The 25310-nt window shown below is 40.8% G+C and overlaps 1 protein-coding gene across 2 annotated transcripts in view; it reads right to left on the bottom strand.

The window, feature by feature from the left end:
- The window catches only part of trim35-28 (tripartite motif containing 35-28), a 39974-nt gene extending 16217 nt beyond the window's left edge, over positions 1–23757 (bottom strand). Inside the window, exons 1-6 of one of the 2 annotated variants that reach the window (XM_076279878.1) lie at positions 23086–23757; positions 22618–22713; positions 22146–22376; positions 21956–21978; positions 21438–21556; positions 3744–3868 (exon numbers count right to left, since the gene is read on the bottom strand). In XM_076279878.1, coding sequence (XP_076135993.1) covers positions 3744–3868; positions 21438–21556; positions 21956–21978; positions 22146–22376; positions 22618–22713; positions 23086–23490 — 999 coding nt within the window. In that variant the 5' untranslated portion in view covers positions 23491–23757. Of the gene's footprint in view, positions 1–3743; positions 3869–12925; positions 14771–21437; positions 21557–21955; positions 21979–22145; positions 22377–22617; positions 22714–23085 lie in introns of those variants that run through there. The other variant, XM_076279879.1, reaches the window with a different exon arrangement.
- Between the last annotated feature and the right edge of the window lie 1553 nt (positions 23758–25310).

Below are 25310 nucleotides of genomic sequence, written 5' to 3' on the forward strand. Positions count from 1 at the left end.
ATTTAGCCAGTCAAGCTTAATTTTTTTAGGTTCTTACAATGGAGTATTAGAGCCACATATGAAGGAAAAATATTTTTGCCATGACAAGAATAAAGTTGAAATATCATGTCGACTTTATTCTCGACATTCAAAACTAGGTAGTATAGTTGCTAAACCCGATTCTTAAGTACAATTTCACCAAATCATATAGGCTACACAATGCATTTTGTTGAGCCGTCTGCCAACTGATTGAATCTGAGACTAACTGACTCCGGATTCAGTGGCAGCTACTTTGGAGCAGTTGCTCTCTCTCACAATTAGTTTTGATGGACATGTCAAGATGAAATGTCGAGATTAAAGTTGACATGATATTTCTTTAAAGTCGAAATATTGAGTTCAATATCTTTATGGCAATTTTTTTATTTTCTTCATGTGTGGCCCTAATACTCCGTCGTAGGTCCTAGCCATTCAAGTATTCAAAATATAAATTATGCAAAACATTGAATGGAAAATGTAAAAAGGGCACAATTGAGAGTGAATTTCCTGTATTGTGAAGGAAAATGTGACAGTTTTCATTCCCCTGCCTCAGATGTCTCCATTGAAGTCACTTTAGTTTAACTTTTTTGTTGTTGAATACGTATCATTTCCCGAGAAGTCCTTATAACTTGCTTTAAACGCCCACATTCCCCTTGTGTGATCTCACATGGTCTCTTGATACTCTCGATGCTTTCTCATTGTTCTTTCTGATTGTTCCATTCTTGACACACTGACTAATCAATTGGACATTATTCTTTTCTTATGAGTATAATATGCTCACCTAGACAATATAGGCTTTAACATCACCATTGTCCAAGCAACACTGCTGGTACATGTTGCAATTAAATAGTTCAATAACTTTAATCAGTTTCCTTGTGACTTTTAGCTGTGTAGTTCTCAGCGTATGACTGTAGCGAAGATGAGATATGACAGATACAGGGGAATTTTGTGAAAACCTGTTAGGATCCAAATGACAGTGCTACATTCTCCAAAATGCCAAGATGCTTGGAACCAAAAAAACGACAGCATTTATATATTCACTGATTTCTGTTTTACTGACTTATCTTTAATGCACTTCAACCATGCAATTAATTACAGATTTCTGTAGTAACTAGTATGGTTACACTTTACTTGACAGTATCGACATAAGAGTGACATGAAACTGTCATAAATGTTTCACAAGTCATAAATGTTTATGACATAATGCTTCTGTTATTAAGTGACATTCGGTTTTTGTCATAACAAGTTAGGCTTAGGGTTAGGCATCTCTTTTGCTGCTGTAATAATGCAATTTTTTCCCCACTGTGGGACAAATGAAGGAGTAACTTAAGTTTTCTTATCTTCTATGTAAAGCAACTCACACTATAAATACAATGCTCAAGTTACAGTGAGTTAAGAGGTCCTATGACAGTGATACCACTTAACTAGCTCTTGTCAACCTGACAAGTGCTGATGTGATCAAAGTGATGAAGTTGAACTGTGCTGTAACTGAGAGGTGATGTTTCAGAGATGAAGATTGTACAATTGCTACCGCATATCATCTAAATTTGTTACTGTGGTTTCTTACTCTGAACTAAAACTGTCTTGAAGATTTTTCGAGGATTTTCTGTGATCTTTATCCTATTTTTTGCTTTGTGTGAAGCAATAGATATTTGTGTGAAACAATGGACATTTTTTGTGAGGTTTATTTTGTTCTTTACAACACCTGTTCTCTTCCTTCACGCTTTCTGATTTCACACCTACTGTATGGAAGCAAACGTGAGAATGCACCTACTTCCTGCGTCTCAGGGGGGCTGCATTTCCTATGTTAAACTGCAACAGAAAGGTGTGATTTTGCTGCAATGCAAAGAAAGAAAAACTGAAGAATTTCATTTGAGCGCAGTCCATGTCAAAAAAGAGCTATAAAAGAGAAATGGATATAACTCTGTGATCATGTGCGTCTATGTGGGTTATGTGCTTTTAATTTTTTTCCCTCAAAACATTAAATATAGGTGGTCTGCATTTATTAATACTTTCGCTTTCAGTGTGAATGTGCAAGGAGAAACTGGTGTGGTCTGAGTGGTTATAGTAACGGCTGTAAAATGACTGCAAAATGATACTTCACTTTTTCAGTCCACCATCATCAATCACCTAGACAGGCTCTCTGATGCATGATATTACAGGTGTATTAATACATAACCCCAATGTCAACACTGTGGATAAGAGATGCCTGCCTGTGCTTTTACCATTTGTTGTGTACATGTTGTATGCCCAACTACCACTGACTTGTCAGAGTGCCATTATCCAAAAAGAGTCCATTAGACTTCATCAGCCATAAACTTTGATGGAGGCGGTTTTGTCTCCAGACGACAAGGGGACTGTGTAAAGTACAGCCAAAAGTTTCATGATTGCAGATTCACACTATGACGACTCTCACACCAAACAAGCACAGTGCTGTTTTCACCTTCAAAACACCTTGATATCAAGCTGGTACTTCTTTCGTCAATGCTCCTGCTAGTTACTGTAAGTCAACACTCCAAAATACAATGCGAAGCACAACACTTGCTGTAATTGTAAACGCAGCATTCCTGTATGTTAAAGATGTATGGTTAAAGGTGCATATGACAGTCTATGAAGTCAAAAATACCCAGGAATGAACATGTTGTCTCGCTCTTCACTGAGATTCCTTAACCAATCTGCCAAAATGGGATACAGGGTCATTTGACGTGTGTAACTGGGAGAGATGCATGTGTTTTCTTTAAGCTGTTTTGAATACCAAAACCACAGGATAAGCATGATTATGGTTTATATTTACATTATTCGCTACTTCCAACACCTTCCTCCTGTGCTGCTCCCGTGCAATTGAAGCTCTCCTAAACGCGCATCTCGTCTGTGATTTCGTGGGACAGTTTGTTATGTTTTTATGTGCTAGGTTTTCCCAGGTTTTTTTTTGTTGCTGTTTTTGGAGCCTGGGCTGTCCACAAAGATCATGTTTTTTGTACAGTGTATTCAGGACACAGACAGCTAGCGGTTGGTTAGGTGCTGTTTGCAGTAAGTGACATAAAATGTTTTAACCTAAAAAACATGTGGCATCGCTTAGAGCACCTTTAGAACCAGCAGACTTTTTCACTTCTTCTACATCTCTCGGGTTTTGCTGTTGTCTGAATGTTTTTTTCACACCTTTCTACGTCCTGTGCAGTTGTGGTCTGAGGTAATGTGATTAAGTGTGCATATGCATGGGGTGTGCGTGTGTGTGTGTCTGTGTGTGTGTGTGTTTGTGTGTCTGTCTGTCTGTGTCCATTTGTGTCTGTGTGCGTATATGTTTGTGTGTGTGTGTGTGTGCATGTGTTTGTGTGTCTGTCTGTCTGTCCATTTGTGTCTGTGTGCGTATATGTTTGTGTGTGTGTGTGCGCGTGTGTGTGTTTGTGTGTGTGTTTGTGTGTCTGTCTGTCTGTCCATTTGTGTCTGTGTCCATTTGTGTGTGCGTATATGTTTGTGTGTGTGTGTGTGTGCATGTGTTTGTGTGTCTATTTGTCTGTGTCCATTTGTGTCTGTGTGCGTATATGTTTGTGTGCGTATATGTTTGTGTGTGTGTGTGTGTGTGTGCATGTGTTTGTGTGTCTGTCTGTCTGTCCATTTGTGTCTGTGTCCATTTGCGTCTGTGTGAATATGTGTGTGTGTGTGTGAGCGTGTGTGTGTGTCTCTGTGTGTGTGTGCTATAAGAACATGCACACTGTGACTGCGGTTACCTGTGAGTAGGAGGGTGACAGGACAAGCAGGCAGAGTCGGGTAAATATGACGGGTTCCAAGCACTGTTGGGAGTGCACAGAGAGGAGGCGACGCAGGAGACGAAACCACGGGGCAGCACAACATGCTGAAGGTTAGAGAGAGGGGGGGGAGTGCACAGAGGGAAGGAGACTTTCATAAAAGTCTCTGACAGATGAGACAGAGAAGCAACACAGGTGTGTTGTGTGTGTGTGCGCGTGCATGTGTGTGTTTGTGTGTGTGTGTGTGCACGCATACATGGGTCTATGTGTGTGTGTATGCTGGTGGTAGTTTCAGTATTACGAGAAAGCAGAAGTTCCCAAGTTATGATTTGCCAGTCTCCAATCTCATATCTAAGTTGAGCAGCATACTTTTCACCTTTTTTATCTTATCGACTGTAATATGGTTATGGTTATGGATACTCTTTTGTCCAAAGTGAATAATATGACAGTCCATGACGTCTGTAAGACTACATCAAATTAAATTTTAAATCAATTCTAATAGTAGGCTTATCATGTGACAAAGTTATTTGACAAATGTTGTATGATCAAAATGTGAGTCATTTGATACCTTATTTAAAATATCCGTTATGTAAGTAAGACTTAAGTAAGAAGTGTCACAATTGTATTCAATTAAAACAAGAAGAGTTAGAAGATTCACTTGATGCTGTGTGAGTGTGTACATCTACAGAAGTACTGTAGTCAACAGAGAATCAATCATCTGACTGACTCCTGTTTGAGCTACAACTCTCGTCCTCAGGTGACACCAATGATTCCTATTTTGTTTCTGGTTCAGGAAAGTGTTTCCATGGCTACATATCAGACTACAGAGAAATTAGAAGAAACGGGAACCAAGTAGCCTACAAGCCAAAGGGCTGAGTAGCTCGTGTAGGCCTACAGTAGTAGACCATTTGCTATAATGTTAGTGTAACAATTGAGCCGTATAGGTCAGCTTTTGTCAGCCCATTACATTTATTGTGTATTTCTTTGATACATCCAAGTTAAAATGCTGTTGCCGGCACCTACACTGAAGTAGGAAGTTATGGCAACAGAAGACCACATGACTGTGAAAACCAGCTCTACCTCCTTCACTTGACTGTGTATGTGGTTCAGAGTGAGACATGGGTTACAAAGAACTCTTTAGTTTGGTTTACAGTTTAACACACTGACAACATTGAGGCTTCCCATACTCGGCATAGAGGCCAAACTTAACTATTTCCTTCACACTCACACGCACTCACACCCACACGCAGTTTCCCCCTTTAGATACATGAGAGTCTGAGGTGAAGAGATGAGAATATGCAGATGTTGTGTGTGTGTGTGTGTGTATGTATGCAGAGAATGTGTGTGTTTGTGTGTCTGTGTGTGTGTGTGTGTGTAATGATGTAATGATTATATTTTGATAATGATAAAATATAATGATTAAAAACATTAAGCCAAGAAAACTATTTCTCTTTTCATTGCTCTCTCCATAACAATGGTTATAAAACATGAATTAACAACCTCTTTTTACGTTGTTGAGTAATACTGCTGAGGAGGTATTGCTAATTATTACCATGGTAACTATGTCTTTAGATGATGATACTGGGTATCAATAGGTATCAATGTTTTGAACAATGTTGCTTGGCAATCATGACCGGAGCTACCCTGGTAGTAAAGTGTCTCTTTTTCTCTTTCTTTTTAAAGATATTTTGGTCTTAAGATTTGTCAGTCTAAAGTTATGTTTAAAGTTTAAAGTTATGTTTGAAGTTTAAAGCAAAATGTTGCCAATCTCTAAAGACTAGTCTGAAACATCTTTGTGAAAGCAGCTCCTGGCTCCTGGAGCATTTTGTGCGAACTGGAACACCAGTCACTAGGTAAATGGACTTGCACTGCAGCGGCTACAACACCACAATTTTTGCTCTGATCTTTTACAAACACCAGGAAATACCTACTAGTATAAGTATAGTACATATACTCTTTTGATCCCGCGAAGGAAATTTGGTCTCTGCATTTATCCCAATCCGTGAATTAGTGAAACACACTCAGCACACAGTGAACACATAGTTAGGTGAAGCACACACTAATCCTGGCGCAGTGAGCTGCCTGCAACAACAGCGGCGCTCAGGGAGCTGTGAGCAGTAAAGACACCTTGTGAGGGCCTCTCAATGCTCCCTCACAGAGAGAGACTTTCGTTGTGGTTCCCTCTCACTTCTCCCCTTCCCTCATTAAGCAAGGGGAAACTGCAGCCATAGCACATTAGGCCTACACAAGAAGTCATAAAACTATTAACCCCTCTTATGGTGACAAGGGGAGCTTAACCTCAGATAAGATAGGATTTTTTGAATGAGCATGAAAAAAATAAAAATACAGGAAAGAGTCCAGTCCAGCCTCTAGGGACAACGGAAGAAAATGTCCAAATAGAAGGCCTAGTGATCTTCAGAGCTGATTCCCACAAACAGGACAAGCCACTGGTGGCCATTGATTCTTTCTGATTACTACTGGGCCAGGGTAGTCTTCTCAAACTGACCTTGTAAACTCACACTGACTTTCACACTGAATGTGTGACATGTTTGTATGCGGCAGGCAGTATGAGTACTGTTAACTGTTGTCATGGTGAGTGCTGAAACAGGCAACATAGTCATCGCTCTCTCTCTCACCCACACACTGAATTTCCTGTTAGGCTACTCAACACTAGCCTGGTAAACAAAACTCATTCAGGAAGTGAATAGTCAGGTCACTCACGATTGGGATTCCTTTCTAACACTTGCATTGTAACGGGCGGCAACTTTGAAATCATTGGTCCATTGAAATCACATTATTCAGGTATTCATAACAATACTTGTATACTTCACCTTTACTTTATAAACTGACACTAAACTGCATTGACAGTCAGGAAACAATGCAGTCCTATGTGGGCCTACCTTTGCTGTAAATAAATATACACATTCTTTCAACTGCAAGTTTTTTTTTATGTTTGCAGGTGTTGCTACTACCGTTTTCTTTTGATTTCGAAACTAGTGTCATCCCCTCTCCTTGCTGATTGGGCAGGTAATCTGCCGACCGGTATAATGGTGTGCCAGGCTAGTGTCTGAAAGGAGATCTAGGTAGGTATGGCATTGGCCAAGTTAATGGCAAGGTGGTCTAGGTAGGCATTGGCAAGCTAACGGCAAGATGCGGCGATGTGCTGCCCACTGGTGAATCACTCGGAGAGGGTAGAGAAGCGCCTTCACACTCTGGATACACGTCTGTGTGTTTATCTATTAAATGAAAAAACTTTCTCTGTATGGAAACATTTGAGTGTGTTTGTCTGTTTTTAAACCCTATCTTTGTACGGCGCAGTTTTGTGGTTTTCCTGTGTTACCTGCCTATGTGCACTCAGGCAGCAAGCGTGTTTCATGGTGGCATCCCTATAGATGGCGGTGTTAGATTTGGCAGTGATCCGTACAGGGACTTCATTAAAAAGTTTTTCTTTATTATTCTCGTTCTTATGCATTGATATGTTTTCATTTAAAAAAAAATAGGCAAATGATCATAGGGAGCTTACAATGGCTTGCGAAATTTCTGCTGTTAACAACTAAAGACTTTGCAAGAATCATAAATGGAACATAAAGCTGATGATTTTGCATTTGACTGAGTATATACAAACATAATAATCAGTGTACATAAAGTGATTTGGTAAAAAAAAAAAACACTGTCAAATAACTACATCAGGAGTATGATATTAGTACATCATCAATCCCACATACTCTCACTCGTTATTGTCCCTGTCTTAGCCTACAATAGATTAATGAGGCTTACAAAATAATAAAAGCTTATTTATACACTTATCTATAACGCAAGCATTATATTTCTGCTACCCAAAATTTACAGGGGTTCACACATCTATTCAACATGACTCAATTTCAACCTCAACCCAGCCCAATATAACATAAAAACCCACAGTAGCTCATTTCTTATTTGGAATTTCCTAGAGTAGCACAAACCATGACAAAATATGCTTCCTGTTTAAGGCTGTGCACCATGGTTACTATACTCAAAATAGATTTTTGTTTATGTTGCTTTTATGAGGCTAAAACAGCATATATGTATGATCAATATTATTCATTAATATGATAGATACATACAACAGCTTTCAAAACACAGATGCATCATCAAACACATTCTAAAAGATAATATCTGGAATGTGTAATAACCCATAACATAATAATAATAATAATAATAATAATAATAATAATTCACATTCACCTTGCACAATAACTTGTTACAAGAATCATTTTTCTGATTAATATTCTTTCACATCTATTCAGTGTTCATGTTTTTTAAGTAATTTAGATGCTTGAATTCTGAAATAGCATATGGTTCCACAGAAATGTCCATCACAAGCCTGTAGGCTACATTATGAGAGACACTGTGCAAGTCTTCAATGACTGACAGCCTGACACATATCAGCAAGAAAAAATAGGTGATTTCTCTGTAAATGAATGTTTAAAACAGAAATGGTGATGCTGTGACTTTAGCTCATACCACTCTGCCCCCCAGTGGCAAATTAACAGTGAAGCACATACAGTCCAGCCCAGAGGAACTGGAGTGCCGTCCTCAGCAATAACACTCCATTCCTTCAGCCTTCAGCTTTTTAAGACAAACACCCTTCTTCAAAAAAAAGACAAGATGAACTATGAAAATACTAAAATATCAAAGAAAGTCATTTAAGGCACAAAGCAGTTTCATTCAAAGACAAGAAATGCATTCCCATATATAGCGCATCCCTTTCTATGAACCTCATAGCTGAAGACATTTTGCAAAGTCAATGTATAAACCTCGGCTAATAGGCGGGAAATTACGATACCACATATTCATAACAAATTCAGTCCACAGAACACTGCTTTGACATTAGGGCTTTGACTCCAAATTTCGTTATTCAAATATAATTTGAATATTTAAAAAAAATAATGATATTGGAACAAATATTAGGCAGCCCTTAATATTCAAACCTGTTATGGGCATTCTTTTTTGTAAATGTGTTTGCTTGTAAACATTATTTTCAATTCAGATTCCTAGGCTTTTCCACGCCTGGTGAAGTTGTGAATCACAAGCTCATTAGCAAGGCGGTATAGGTGACCGCGTCTGGGCCATTTGCAGACAAGTCACGTGACGGCAAAAAGATAGGAGACGTAGCCTACGGCAAATTACATTATGATGAAGTGAACACCATTACTTTAACATTTTTGTAGTTCAATGTATTGCTCGGGGTCTGATTGTCATATAAAAATGCCAGTGGTGTTGTTAGATTAAATGGTTCATGATCGCAAATGTAAATAGTTATTATGACCGCCGCGCAGCATTTTTTCGCATGTCCAAATTTCCGTCAAGGATTCCCGGGACACTGTAAGACCGGGGTACACGAAACTTTGTGGGCATGTAACCCCACATGGATAGCATGGAACCATTGTTTTTTCGTTTTGATCTGTAGCCCCCCCGCTGGACTGGACCCCCTGAAAGGAGGGTAGGGCAGACACAGTTTTCTGTGAATATCTTGAGAACCGTAGGGCCTAGGATGACCAATTTTTTCCATATGTTTGCCTCCAGGGGTCATCTTAACCCATTCCATGTGCACACATGTGCATAAACAAATACACACGCACACACATACATTCACAGTAATCCTACGTATGACACATACTCACACAGTAGACATATGTACGCATGCATGCACATGCACAAACACAGGCACATACGCAGGCACACACACACACACACACACACATAAACATAAACATGTACACGCACACATGCATACAAGAATTTCTCAGAATTATGAACAGGCAAGATGGGGGTGGGGTTGTATAAAATGAATTTTACATGTGAAATCTATGAACTAATCATGTTTTGGTACTTGTTGTCTAGCACAGGGGTCCCCAACCTTTTATGTACCATGGACCGGTTTGATTCCTATTTTTTTTTCACGGACCGGCGGCGGGGGGGGGGTTCGGGGGTTCCATGTTCCATATGTGTTGTGCATGCATTACTTGAAAAGAACTAGCTTTAGTTATGTATGAACAGTGAAGGTAACGATCTCTTGTGAAAAACGTGAACTTGAAGAAGTGAAAATTGAACAATATGAACTATGAATATTGAACAACTTGAAGCTACATCTATAAGTGTGAACATGCTTAACAAAATATGGGAACAAAACAGGGAACTAAACGTGCATTACGAATATAATCAGTGGGAGCCCTGCTTGTTTCCCTACAACAAGAAGCTTCCATCTGGGGGTGATGAAAGACAGTGACACCTTCAGTGTGTTTGAAATGTCCAGTCGATTGCGCAAATTGGTCTTAGTTGCAGTCATTGCCGAAAACCCGGCCTCGCATAGATACGTGGTGGGAAACGTTTTCAGCGCTTTTACGGCTATCTCGGGATATTCTGCTTTGGTTTTGATCCAAAAACCCGCAAGAGAGGTTTCCTTATACACACTCTTAAGACCACCATCATTTGCAATTTCGATCAACTGCTCTTCCTCCTGCGCTGACAAGTTAGGACTATTCGGGATATTGACAAATGGGTTGCGGACCCACTCATTTGTTTGCCGTGGATCTTTGGAGGATGGGAAGTAACGATCAAACTCATTTGAAAGCGCAACAAGGTGATCGCGCACCAGCTGCGAGAGAAAGGGCCCTGCCTCAGTCTCTCCCAAAACCCCCAATACTGTTTGGAACTTATCTGGTCCACTCGTCGTCCCCACAAATCAAGCTTGGCTTTAAATGCAGCGACTTTATCTGCCAGTTTAAAGACATTCTCCCCTGGAGTGACAGGTTGAGGTCATTAAGCAACCCGAATATGTCACACAGGTGAAAGTAATTGTGGTGAATAATTACTTAATATTAATCTTAGACTGGCGAACTTCAGGAAAAACTCAGGAATCAAGTTTATTCTGTTACAGGCAGAGAGAGTACAAAAAAAGGTCTATGGTCTATGTAGGCCTAGCCCAGGCCATGGCACAAGGCCATGGCCTCTGTAGGATCACCCTCTCTCTCTCAGTTCTCCATGTCCTAATCTTGTGTCTTACAATGCAAGTTAATCACTTTTGTATGAGTTAAAAAAAGAGGAAAATGGCGCCAAGAACAATCCCACATGATTGGTTCTCCAGTTGACATCAGACACACCTACTCACACACCTATTTCACACCTATGCATTCTTATCAGAATAGCATGAGGGGAGATATCATATATATCAGAAATATCACTTATAGAATGTTCCAAACATTCTCACAATCAAATCATTACAATCCTTGTACTGAGACTATCAGAATGATACCAAACATGAATACATTTACATTTCATGACACATGGATACATTATATCAAGGTAGTATCCTTTGTCTTGTGTACCTGATAGTCCTTAACCAGCACATTAGCATTCCATTGGGGGAGGGGAGGGTGTCTTTGTTTAAACCAAGGAGGGTTACATGGCTAACTAAAAGCAGTCTTGAAGTTAAATTATTATCCATTTTAACCATAAATTTATTGCTATCACAGGTAAGCGAGTTTTGACACCCAGTCCACTAAAATGTGCAGCTAACGGTGACTTTTTTTCTGTAAGAAATCTCTGCAGCGGCTCTCGCAACTCAAACACTCTGGCCAGTGACCTGCTAAAGATGCTTGTTTTTTGTTGCTGTTTTTGTTCGCCAAGAACTGATCAAGTGAAGTGAGCTGACCTGAGGCTGCGCAGCGCTGAAGGCAATATGTAAAAGTGTTGAAGGCGGGACAGACAGACGTAAGAAAATAGACCTTGCAAAATGCAAACATGCGTGCAATCAAACATCTGCATATAGGCCTATGCCATGTAAAAACGTGACATTATTGCGAATTAAATTTTGTTTAGTTTGCATGCATTTTTTTAAACTCATGTCGTAGGCTACGGCCCGGTTAGGAATGTCCTGCGGCCCGGTACCGGGCCACGGCCCGGTGGTTGGGGACCGCTGCAGATACCAGTGAGAATTGAGTGTGGATAATGCAATTTAGTGAGACAGTTAGAATCATATAGGCCTTTCAGCGTGATTTATTTTTGTGGAAAAAATGTGCTGGACTGGGCGGTGGTCATATTTTGTACCGCTCTGCGGTACATCTAATTAAAACTGGTGGTAACAGTCTATCAAAAACAGTAACTGATGCTATAGCAATCATAGACTCTGATCAGGGGTGCGTTTCCTAAAACCATAGTTGCTAACCTGTAAGCAACTTAGTTGGTTGGCAATGGGAAATTGCTTTGCAACCAACAAAGTTGCCAGGAACTATGGTTTTGGGAAACGCGCACCAGGACGGTAGACTACCAAGCAAGCACTTAGCCAAAGTCTTTGTCAGTCAGTGGCAAGATCTGAATGTAAAGGGATAATACCGTTCAAGTGTTTTCCATTCTTTAACTTCAGAGATGTAAGAAGTGAGCTTACTTATTCGCTGGACCAGGTACAAACTGAAGAGTTACACTTGACAGTCAGAAACATGTAATTCCAATCTTTAAGGGACTGGTTCTTCCTCAGTATTTGATCCCTTCTCCAGTTCTGTCTCAATCATGCACGATTCCATGTGTGTTGCCATGGGCCTATTGGGCCGAACTGGCTTTGGAGCATAATGTAAGCAGGTATTGAAGTGAGTAGTTATTGGCTGCCAGGTAATTACTTATTCATGTGGATGTCCAGAAAACCACGAGGGGGCGCTAAATCTGCAAAAATGGACCGTTTTATTCTCCAGCCTAAGTACAGAGATGTAACTGGGCTTGTGAAGTAACATCTGAGCATTTCTGACTGGCGAAAGTTGCATACAGTACCTTCTGTGTTAACATCACAGAACAAGGTACAATGATCTGCTCATCCATTATCACCACTTTAAAGATAGTCCAGGCTAGAACATAAAAAACGGAAAAGACATATCAATGTCAATTATAGATTTGACTTTTGCCTGAAAATCATATTTGAAGTTTGTTTGTTTGTTAATATTCAAATATATTCAAATATTTATTAATGATATTTTTTTATACTGTCAAGTGTAGGCCTAGATATTTTCTCTACTGATCCTTTAGTCTAGGCACAGAGCATAACCCTCAACTGGCCACTACCAGTAGCCTATAACAGTCATGGAAAACCCATAACCCCCCCCCCCCCCGCACATCAGTGATCCGTACATCTGGACTTCATTAAAAAGCTTTTCTTTATTATTCTCGTTCTTATGCATTCATATGTTTTCATTGAAAAAAATAAGCAAATGATCATAATGAGCTTACAATTGCTTGCGAAATTTCTGCTGTTAACAACTAAAGACTTTGCCAGAATCATAATGGAACATAAAAGCTGATGATTTCGCGTTTGACTGAGTAAATACAAACATAATAAGTGTACATTAAGTGATTTGGTAAAAAAACCTCACTGTCAAATAACTACATCAGGAGTATGATATTAGTACATCATCAATCCCACATACATCACCCTGTTATTGTCCCTGTCTTACAATAGATTGAGGCTTACAAAATAACAAAAGCTTATTTATAAACTTATCTATATACTTCAAACGCAAGCATTACATTTCTGCAACCCGAGATTTACAGGGTTTCACACATCTACTGAACATGACTCAATTTCAACCTCAACCCAGCCCAATATGACATAACAACCCGCCACACAGTTGCCCATTTCTTATTGGGAATTTCCTAGAGTAGCACAAACCATGGTTACTGTACTCAAAATAGATTTTTGTTTACCTTGCTTTTTATAAGGCTAAAACAGCATATGTATGATCAATATTATTCATTAATATAATAGATGCTTTCAAAACATGGATACATTGTCAAACACATTCTAAAAGGCAATATCTAGAATTTGTAATAATCTATAACATAATAATAATAACTCACTTTCATCTTGCATGTACTGCAATAACTTGTTACAATAATCATTTTTCTGATTAATATTCTTTCATATTTATTCATTGTTCACTTTTTTAAGGTGATGCTGATGATGAATTCTGTAATAGCATACCATGCTTCCACAGTAATATCCATCACAAGCCTGTATGCCACATTATGAGAGACACTGTGCAAGTCTTCAATGACTGACAGCCTGACACATATCAGCAACAAAAAAATAGGTGATTTCTCTGTAAATGAATGTTTAAAACAGAAAGGGCGATGCTGTGACTTTAGCTTATATCAGCGCAGCCACTCTGACCCCCAGTGGCTAATTTACAGATTATCAACAGTGAAGCACATACAATCCAGCCCAGAGGAACTGGAGTGCCATCTTCAGCAATAACACTCCATTCCTTCAGCTTTTTAAGACAAAAACCCTTCTCCAAAAAAAAGACAAGATGAACTATGAAAATACAAAAATATCAAAGAAAGTGATTTAAGGCACAAAGCAGTTGCATTAGCCACCCAGAGACACATTTCCATTTACTCATCATTGACAATCGTGTGTTGGTCTGCTTCTACTGCAGATGCGATGGGCTACTGCTGGTGAATGGTGACCTTGGAGGGCTTGATGGCCATGGGTGTGCTGTGCAAGCCGGGCCCGAACAGAGGGTATACACGGTTGGGGAACTTGTCGGTGTAGGTGAGGAGGTGGCAGCCGTTGCCCGCATCCCAGAAGGACACCTGGCCCTTATCCATGTTGAGCTTGACCCGGATGGTCTCGGGGCGGCGGTCCACCTTCAGCTCGGTGCGTGGCGTGGTCAGGGCGCTGTAGACGCCCTTACTCAGGCCGATGGTCCACACGCCGCTGTTGGTGGTGACGGTGAACTTGCGCTTGCGCGCCACCGACTCCTTGCAGACGCCCAGGATCCACTTGGGGTTGTCGCCCACGTACACGTCCCAGCGGTGGCGTCCAGCGCCAAAGCCCTCCGAGCCCAGCACGAACACGCACGGGTCGAAGCGCTCCAGGTTGTCCGGGAAGGCCTGCCGCTCCTTGTTCTCCTTCACGCTGTTGAACTCAGGGGTGATGCTCAGCCAGGGCGAGATGGTGTTAGGGTCCATGATCACGGGCACTGATGGTGAACCACACATGAACAATCAAACACACATGACATTTAGTGATGGTTTTGTAACAGGCAGAGTGGACATAACAATGAAACAAAAGTACACCAGATGGAAGGACAGGTCATTGCTTATTTACCATCATTCGAACAAAGTACAGTAATGTATTGCATAAACCTCACGACAGTGTCTTTTACAAATAAAAAATGACAAAACCATGTATTGATTGCATCACTATATTAACCAGTGCCCAATCACCCAATGAATCACAATCAGATTGTGCTTTAATCAAAGAGAGAAATGAAGACAAGAAATGCATTCCCATATATAGCGCATCCCTTTCTATGAACCTCATAGCTGAAGACATTTTGCAAAGTCAATGTATAAACCACAGCTAATAGGCGGGAAATTATGATACCACATATTCATAACAAATTCAGTCCACAGAACACTGCTTTGACATTGATATGTATTTTCCTTTTTTTGTGTACTAGCCTGGCCAGGTTTCATTTTAGAACCAACGTAACAGAGAAGGTCTGCACACTTGCTCTCCGTTTGTTTAGTTTATTTGAGTTTAATATTTTAAATTAAAAAAAGGAGAGCAAGTGTGCGGACCTTCTCTGTTACATTGGATCTTTGGACTTTTGGCTCCTGCACCCTAATTTGGATGTGCGCACGTTCCCAAACTAAAATGGTTTCATTTTAGACAAATGTTTCCTTTGTTTTATACCATGATGGGGCATAGCAGGAGGAAAGTAGCTTTTAGGTTAAGCTTTGCATTATTCATATGGGAAAAAGGACAAGAGTGGAGTCCACTGCTACTAGTCCACAGTCCATTTTTCCTTTTATTGTTTTTAATTACACATATTTTAACTGCAACAAATCACGTTGTCCAATATACAGGTGCAACCCAAAAAATTTGAATATCATGGATTATATAATGCATTGCCCTGCCCAGACTGAGACATTAAAAGCTTAGGAAACCATTGTCGGTGTTTTTGATTTAAAGGTACACTATGCAAGATTTTCAACTTAATATTACCTTTACGAAGCCAATTTGATGGTCAACGAACTTGTAATAGGGCAATCGTTCACCTAGCGTAGTCATACTGCATAGATGTAGCGAGTCACTAACCAGAGAACCAGCCATGCAACTTCAAGAACAGTGGCTCGAATACATTTTGCGAGAATCATGAAACATTACCTTGTCAGTAGATAAAGCATTTTGGAAATATTTTTTGCCTGTTATTAATCCTCCACAACAAAAGCATTTTCATTGTGTACAGGGGGAACAAGCCACGAGAAGTAGGCTATTTACAACGGCAGAGTAAAATATAAATATAGCCGCAAGCGGCAATGGGCCGCAACCCGTGACATGTCGGAATCCAACAAAGCACCGACGTGGTGCGTTTGTGAAATGTACATATTTGATGCGTGTGCTATTTGCTTTTGTATTTTATTTTCTGCCACATTTACTCGCTTGGCCAGGTGGGGGCGTAATGCAAGGCAGGCCCATTGGGTGTCATCATAATCATAATATATATATATTAACCTGAGAAATTTCAGACCATTCATTTTAAGCAAAGAACATTTCTGATACACTTTTTGGTTGGCCAGATGGTGGCGCTATGTTAGGCATTGAAATTACACATGTGAATATCATCACAATAATGATATCCAAAATGTTTGTACACTTTCAGATCAATCACTTAAGGCATTGTCCATTTCTGGCACATTTCCTGCTTGACCAGGTGGTGGCGCTATGCCAGGCAGGCCCATTGGGTGTCTGGATATCATCATAATCATAATATCTATTAACCTGAGAAGTTTCAGACCATTCATTCAATGCACTGTGATTATATGACACATTTCCAGTTTATATGGTGAGATATTAAAATCATGACATATTACAACATATCAAAAATCCCTTCACAATTTAACATCAGCAACATCTTGGCATAATGTTAGCCAAATTTCACATGAATCCGACAAACCGTCTAGGAGGAGTATGTTAAAATTGATCATGTAACATCAATGTAATTGCCATTCTTTCTGTTGCCAGGTGGTGGCGCTATGCCAAATATACATTATGGGCATGTGAATATCATCACTACCATGGTATTCAAAGACCTGTGAAATTTAAAACATTTCAAGCCATGCATGGTGAATTAAGACACATTTATTGTTAACGTGGAAGGGTATTAAAATTCATAGTTTCGCCATTTCGTCAAATTACAACAGATCAAAAAAAGCTTCACAATTTAGAATCAGAAGCATATTGGCATCATGTATACCAACTTTCACATGAATCGGATCAATCGTCTAGGAGGAGTACGTTAAAATTGATCATGTCCACAATGCACAAAATCCCAATTACCTCACTTCCTGTGGGCGTGGCTAATGGCATGTTAATACAAAAGTTGATTGTTTTTGGGAGTTACACACACCCACCAAATTTGGTGTGTGTATCTAAAACTATATGCCAACCACAAGTCACAGTGACATAAGGGGGCGCTATGGAGTTCCTGGGCCAAGCCCAGTGCCAAGCCCAGTGCCAAGGCTTTCCCCCTGTGTATTCATGGTACCTCTTGACGTGTGTGGCAAATTTCATGCGTTTTCACCGATGGGAAGAACGTCTTCTGGCATCACAATTCATCACATTTTAGTCCGCACAAAATCCCAAATACCTCACTTCCTGTTGGGCGTGGCTAATGCATTGTACATACGAAAGTTGTTCATCTTGGGGAGATACACACACCTACCGAATTTGATGCGTCTAGCTGAAAGTATGTGCCAACCACTGCCTCAATCACCTAAGGGGGCGCTACTGAGTCCCTGGGCCACGCCCAGGGCCAAGCTCTTGTACCTAACTGCTTTGCGTGACACCTGATATGTGTGCCAAATTTCAAGAGTTTTCGACCATGTTAACCACCTCAAAAAAGGAAAACGCTCTGAGACAAAGTTAATATAATAATAATAATCCTTACAAAAACAATAGGGCCTTGCGCCCTTCGGTGCTCGGCCCCGGGCCCTAAAAATAATAATAATAATAATAATAATAATAATAATAATAATAATAATAATCCTTACAAAAACAATAGGGCCTTGCGCCCTTCGGTGCTCGGGCCCTAAATATATGGCGACTAGGGGGATATCTACAATTAGGGATGTAACGATTACCGGTATAATGGTAAACCGCGATAAAAATGTTGACGATAACAATTACCGTCAATTAGCCACACACACTTTTTATACCGTGATAATACCGAAATCTGTGATAATTTTGGTCACTATAAGAGTGAGGTTAAATTTTCATACCGTTACATCCCTATCTACAATAGGGATGTAACGGTATGAAAATAAATTTGGGGGAGCTGATTCGATGAGAGTAGCAGCACTGTTTGCTTGATCTAACCATGTCTCAGTTAAAAGTAAAAAATCAAGGTTGTGTGTGCAAATTAGATCATAAATTAAGAATGATTTGTTTGAAAGAGATCTGATATTTAGGAGTGCTAGTTTTGCTGTAAGTGTTGGGGAAATATGATCCATGGGGGAAATCTGAGATTGATGTGGTACGGGTAGGAGATTGGACTGGTTTACCCTATAAGCTCGATGCATTTGTGTTCTATTTCTTGTAAATACAGGAATAGAGAATGTCATGGGCTTACTGGGTCCCGGCATGTTCTCAAAACTACTGTCAGTACCATTTGTATTGCAGGGACCCTGAGAATATCATGCAATACAGTCATCATATAATTGTCCCCTGCTGCTGCCATCTGTATTTTCCACTGCACATTCCATGCTATATGCCGGCTGAGAAAATGAACTAAGAGGTTGCTGCTGCTTAAAGGAGAATTCCGGTGTGATTTTGACCTAAAGTGTTTTGAAACATGATACCGAGTGTGAACGTATGTCTCATAGCCCATCTCGGCTTGTCCCCTGCACTCCGAAATCTGGCGCTAGTTAGCCGATGCTACCAACAAGGCGGTCAATGGTGGTGCCTCGGCATCGGCATAGCCATGCAAATAAATCACTGTTTTACACCATTTACGAGGCTCAATGTATCTCCACACTTCATTGGTAGACTTCCAAGGGCCCTGACATTTAAAACGAGACATTGAGAACTTTGAAAAAGCACTGGTAGTTTACTTACAAGACGATTTATACAGACAGTATCTTCACGAAGTTAAGCGTTTGCAGCCATCTTGAATTTAGTCACGATAAGTCGAGCGACGAGTAAGAATGAACAGGTATGATAAGGGATCAGATTCCAAAAATAATTCCGTGGAAGAAACTGTAATCCATGCATTTCCACGGAATTATTTTTGGAATCTGATTTTAAATGTCAGGGCCCTCGGAAGTCTACCAATGAAGTGTGGAGATACATTGAGCCTCGTAAATGGTGTAAAACAGTGATTTATTTGCATGGCTATGCCGATGCCGAGGCACCACCATTGACCGCCTTGTTGGTAGCATCGGCTAACTAGCGCCAGATTTCGGAGTGCAGGGGACAAGCCGAGATGGGCTATGAGACATACGTTCACACTCGGTATCATGTTTCAAAACACTTTAGGTCAAAATCACACCGGAATTCTCCTTTAAGAGATCCTTCTAAACGGGGAGGGGGAGGGCGAGGGGGTGGAGGTGCCCTTCGCTTCTTTGGTGCTAATGATCTTGGGCCAGTAAAACTCTGCATGGCTACTGGTAGCAGTCTCTCCATTCTTGCAGGGAACATCATGTGCTTGGGTGGGAATGGTGATGGGTATTCAGGGGATCCTGTGGAGTTTGAGTGGGTGGTGGGATGACGGGGTGGGGATGGTGATGGGAGATTAGGGGGGTTTGTGTGGCCTGGGGAGTTTGATTGGGTGGGGACGTGATTGGATGTGGGTGGTGATGGGAAATCAAGGAGGTTGGGGTTGAAAATTGATCCAGAGTCTCCATCTGCCTGCTGAGGTTCTGGGAAGTTTGTTGCAGAAGCTCCGCTTTCAGCATGTATTCCAGTAGTGTATTCCATGTTGTTGTGTCTTTGTGGTGACAAGGAGACGACGGAGGTGGGGAGGGGTATTGGTACTGGTGTTACAACATGACCCTTCCTTTCTGATAGCCTCTCAGCAGCTTTGATAGGTGCTATCTCCTCATGCTCATCACATCCATTTGTTTGCTGAGATTCCAGGGAGTTTGACGACAGTGATTGACTTTGAGTCATTTTAGCAGCACCCATCTTATCTTGTCCAGTGGACATGGCTTGGCATTGTTGAGCTGGTTGTTTATGTTTCTCCAAGGTCTGCATTTCAGTGGAGGCTAGCGGGTGGTTACCAGAGGGGCCCACAGCAGTGGGGGTTGGGCATATCTCTGTTTCAGCCTGTGCAGAGTGTTTTGGTTTAGCTGAGTTGTTGATGTCATCCGCTTGTTCTGTCTGTATGGCCACTGAGCGCTTATCAGAGGCTCGGCTCAAGGTTGGCAGAAAAAATGTTGGGTGCAGGAGAGAGAGGTGATAGTATTCGGTTAAGATCTTGGCCCCAGTCCAACTCAGCTCTGTGCTATTTGGTCTGAAGTATTCCCTGCGATTCCAAAAAAGGTTAAAATTGTCAATAAAATTCATCCCAACTGAAAAGCATGTTTTTGCGAGCCAGGTGTTTAAACTGAATAGTCTGGAAAATACAAAGCTTCCCTCTGCTGGGAGTGGGCCACTGATGAAAATTTGTATTCCAAGCTCATATAGGGCCGAGAAAAGTTCCTTGAAATCTTCTTTGACATACAGCTGTTCTCTGTAGATGTAATTTGCTCCAACATGCACAATGATGCGCTTGATAGTTGCATATTTTGACACCAGTTCTGCAAGCTTGTTTTTTGTGTCAGACACTGAAGCATTTGGGAAACAACATACAATCATCCTTTCCCCATTTATATGTCTCACAGCAGAGTCGCCTAGAACGAGGGTTGTGAGATGAATAGGTGTCGAGTGCTGCTTCTTGTCTGTGCCCATCTTTCTATTGTTGTGGTTTGATTGCTGCCTGCTTTGGGTCTGTTCCCTGGGAAATTCCTCTCTCACGTCCCGGAGGCATTCAAATCTGTTCCATAGTGTTAGGGGCTGTGGGCTTCCCTTAGGACCACAAGCCCTGTAGTAGTTTGCTGATCTGTCTGTATTTCTGATACGAGGCCTGAAGTTAACATCTGAATTTACTGGTGTTGAGGTAATTACAGTTCTTGTATTACGTTTTTTGTTTTTTGGTCTGGCACCTTGCCTGTGCCAAGGCTCTGTACTCACATTTCCCTTTGTGAGGTCGATGCATTCATCTGCTCTATTAGCAGTGATATTAGACCGCTGGGTTACATTCTCTGCATTTCCAGTAGTTGCTGTACTCACTTCATGAGATGCTCCTCGTAGTTCATCTGTCGTAAGTGACACCTGAGTAAGTTAACTCAGAGTAAGTGGTAAACCTCCTACAACAAGAGCCCTATGGGATTGTTTTGTTTGGAGAATGAAGCCATGCAGCTCTTCTATTAGGAGGTTTACCACTTACTCTGAGATAACTTACCTAGGTTTGTCAGTAAACCACGTACTTGGAATACCCCTCTGACCTCACTAACCTAAGATAGCATGGCAGCAACAAACACACTCTATGTCTACTCCAACTTCTGAGTTAATTGGCAACACTGCTGCTCAGGGCTACTCACAGCACTCCACTTGGGTCAGCATCTTCTCCCAGATCTTGTAGCCCACAGATCCAGTGTGCTTGGCCACGTGAATGAGCTCAGCCGGGTCCTTTTGTGGGCCCTCGTCTGTCCATTTTGCACTGTGACGTACAATTAGAGCATATAAGCACTGCACTTACCAAAAATAACTACAGTTATGGGGGACAAAAAGTTATTGTTATACTACAGTTTTTCTGAGTGTCCAAAATATTGCACTTCTGCAGTTAAGTGCAGTACTACTGTATATCGTGCAATGCTATTTTCCATGCTGAAAATATTGCATTTCATGAGTTGCAAATAATTCCTCCAAAACTGCAGTTTTGAAGTAGTGCAGTTACTTTTTATAAGGGAGTACTCACTGTTTGCAGCATGTCTCACGTTACAGGGTTTACTAGATAGGACAGGTTAGCGATGACCTGAATTGGCTAAACCTCATTTGGAACAAATCACTCAAGCTATTACATAAACCAGTATGCCAGTAGAAATATGATGGTACATACCTATGCTTCAGTTTGTTGAAGTTCTGGAAATGAACAGAAGAACCATTTAATAAAAATGTGTCAATTTCAAGATTGAGACTTTAAATAACACTGAACAAACAGATTAAGTTGAATATACAGCTCTCCCCTGGTCTGCTGACATGAAAGCCACAGAGAATTGGTCACTCGTAGTCTTGTGTGTCTGTCTTACCAGGAGCAAGTCCAGGTCCTCTCCTCCCATTTCCTTTCTGGTGTCATCAATAAGGTCCTTGAGGTCCTTGAGGTCTTTGTCCAGGATCGCCACCTTCTCGTTGATGGCCTGCTTCTTCTGTTCCTCCTCCTTCTTCAGGGCCAGGACTCTTGCCTCCTCGTCCTTCTTCAGGACCTCATGGAGGCGCTCAACCTCCTGCCTGATCAGCTTCTCAGCAGTCTCTGATTGGTTCTGAGAGGGCAGAGAAAACAGGTCAAAGGCTATGAATGGAACACGCTGATAGTGAGAGATCATCATACCTTCTAACGCAGTCTTTGCATTGGACTTATTTTTCAGTTGTTTGCATTAATTTTGTTAGACCTCTGCATATTATTGGTCTTGCGGTGAACAGCCTGTGTCATTAAATTAAATTAGTTTATCTTATGTAAATCACCTTTTATGAGATTAACTTGAGGTAGGCTACTTATATTACCTGTATGAATGCAATTGTATCCAAATATCGCTTTTTCATCCTTTTGAAAGATTCCACCTTTTCCTCCAAGATGCTAACTTTTACGTTCAACTCGCCCTGAGGAATTAAGGAGTTAGAACAGGACAAAGATCTTATTAGCCTTTGACCACAAAAAAACATAATATGCATCTAATGTAATTAAACAATGCATGTGTGTGCATGTGTGTGTGTGTTCGTTGCTGTGTGTGTCACTACATGTAACAGCAAATATTGTTAACAGCTTGCTGAGCCAAGCACAGATACTTGGGTTCAGAGTTCAGAACGAGTGAAGATATCGAGTGAGCATGCGTGACAACGCAGCCATTATTTCAGTTTTAGAACTATAAAACTAAGTATATGAACGTCTAAGAATGGCCACTAATCACACCACACAGCTACACACACAAACATAAAGCAAATTGTAAACAACTTTCGCTGCAACTGCCTCACCTTACAAACAGGGACACCCTGGTCCAGCGGAAGAAGGTCGTGTCCCGGGTGAAGGTTTAGACACTCCACGCACACAGGTGCTTCGTCTTTTACGCAAAAGAGCACAAACTCGCGATTGTGCATACCACACACCAGCTTCCCAGACCCCGGCACACGACATCCTTTCTGGAAGCTCTCGCAGGCATCCTTCAAAGCGCGGTTAACGATGGGCTCCGCAATACAGTTGGTCCTACATACCGGACACTCCTTCCTTTTACCCTTCCAGGCCTGGTCCAAACAGTCTTTACAGAAACTATGCGTACAGGACAACAGTACTGGGCTCTGGAAAAGACTTCTACATATAGGGCAGGTCAAATCTTCTTCCAGCGCAGACGGTCTATCGGTAATGTCATCTGGATCAGCCATGGTTATAAATGTAGCGTACTTTTATTCCACTTGTCTCGACAGTAACGTGATCCACTCCAGTTTACTTTCGCTTTCACTAGATCGAGTCTAACCACTTTATTTAGTTATGTTTTCGACTAGTTTTCGTCCTACAAATACTCAGGCACCCTGTACTGGCCTATTCAGATTTGCATAGCAAAATTATACAATATAACCTATCGTTAGAAGTGTTCATCGAAAATCTGCCTCTTCACGTCTGACTTCCTTCTTCCAGGTCGCCCAGCGAACTTACTTCCTCATTCACAGACGTGAGCATGTGAGATCATGTGCCCCCTGTCGGTATTATCAGGTTTTACACTTGGAGATTAGACCAAAGATTGAATGTGCACCCTAGCGACAGCAAATGCAATTTTAGTTTTGCAGCCAGGGTCACGGCGTTTCTCAAACTACCGGTATGCAAGTACAGTAGCCTACATCTATTCGTCTTATTCACCTGGCAGCCAGAACGAGGCTAAGGGTACACTTGCCATTACACCTAAGTCCAGCAGATGGTGGTGGTAATGCACTCCGTTTGCAAACTTCCAAAAAAAAGCTCACCGAAAAAGAAGAAGGGTTCACTGGCCTGGCTTTCTTCTTCAGTGAGTTGTTTTTTTGGCAGTTTGCAAACGGAGTGCATTCGATCTAGAATGGGCAGGGCCAGGCTACTGACAACAAGGCTATCACCAGAAAATCATTGGACAGGACTTGGAACTAGGCTACATTCTCATTCAGGCGTTCTTATTCAGGATTGCAGAAGTAGTGCTTTGCCTGAACGAGGACATAGTAGGCTATGTACAGTATTGGCAAGGTTACTTTTAAAATGTATTCCACTCAGATTACAAAATACATGCCCTGAAATGTATTTTGTAACATATTCCGATAGATTTCTCAAAGTGAGTACTTTGAGTGATGTACTTACATCAGCATTGTATTATATTTTATTAGCAGTGACTGAAACAGTTATGCGAGGTTATGTGAAGTTATTGTCAATAACACCTGCTTTACAGTGAGGATTGATTGATTGATATAAACATATTGTAGGTGCTATGAAACACTTATTATATCAAAGACAGAAGAACAGAGATGCTTTGTATGTAGGCCTATAGGCTAAAAGGCTACCAAATGTGTTATTTTTACATTAATATGCATAATCATGCTCTGAATAATAGCACTTAAGTTATTCTATAATTATTATTTAATGGTTTTGAATGTATTTGTTAATTGGTATGGATTTCAATGTGTGTGCCTGTTTACTCATAGTTTTATGGTAAGATGGAATATATATATATGTAAATAGTGGCCTAGGAAATCGGCGACGCAAATGTCGGGTCAGGTGAAAACAATTTTTTGACCACTTTTCTCACTATTGCAACCTTTTGATTATAAGATTGTAAGTGTCAGAAGTGCATACATGATGGGACCAACTGTTCACTCGATCCACGGCAAGAACCTTTGGAAGGCCGATACAGGCCCTATTGCTATTGGCCTATAACAAAACTATTTTTACACTCTACATTGCCGGATTGGTTTTTCATTTAAGCTATCAATATAAACAGAGAGGGAACGAGAAAGGAGCCACCAGAGAGATACATAAGCTACATGGTGTGGTTAAAAAAATATTTGAATTCGAAAAGCCTTGGCCTACATGTTATAATGATTTAAAATGTAATCCCTTAAATGTATCAGTAACTATTCTGAATAGGCCTACCACCCATTTAAATGGTAACTGTATTTAAATACAGTTTATATTTTGTATTTTACAGTTTTTCCGAGTCACTTTGGTGCATTTTTCGAATCATCAT

The sequence above is a fragment of the Alosa pseudoharengus genome, unplaced genomic scaffold (assembly GCF_046254945.1).
Source record: "Alosa pseudoharengus isolate Yale_2024_CS ecotype anadromous, Long Island Sound unplaced genomic scaffold, YU_APseudo_1.1 YU_APseudo_1.1_scf_12, whole genome shotgun sequence".
Lineage (NCBI taxonomy): Eukaryota > Metazoa > Chordata > Actinopteri > Clupeiformes > Clupeidae > Alosa > Alosa pseudoharengus.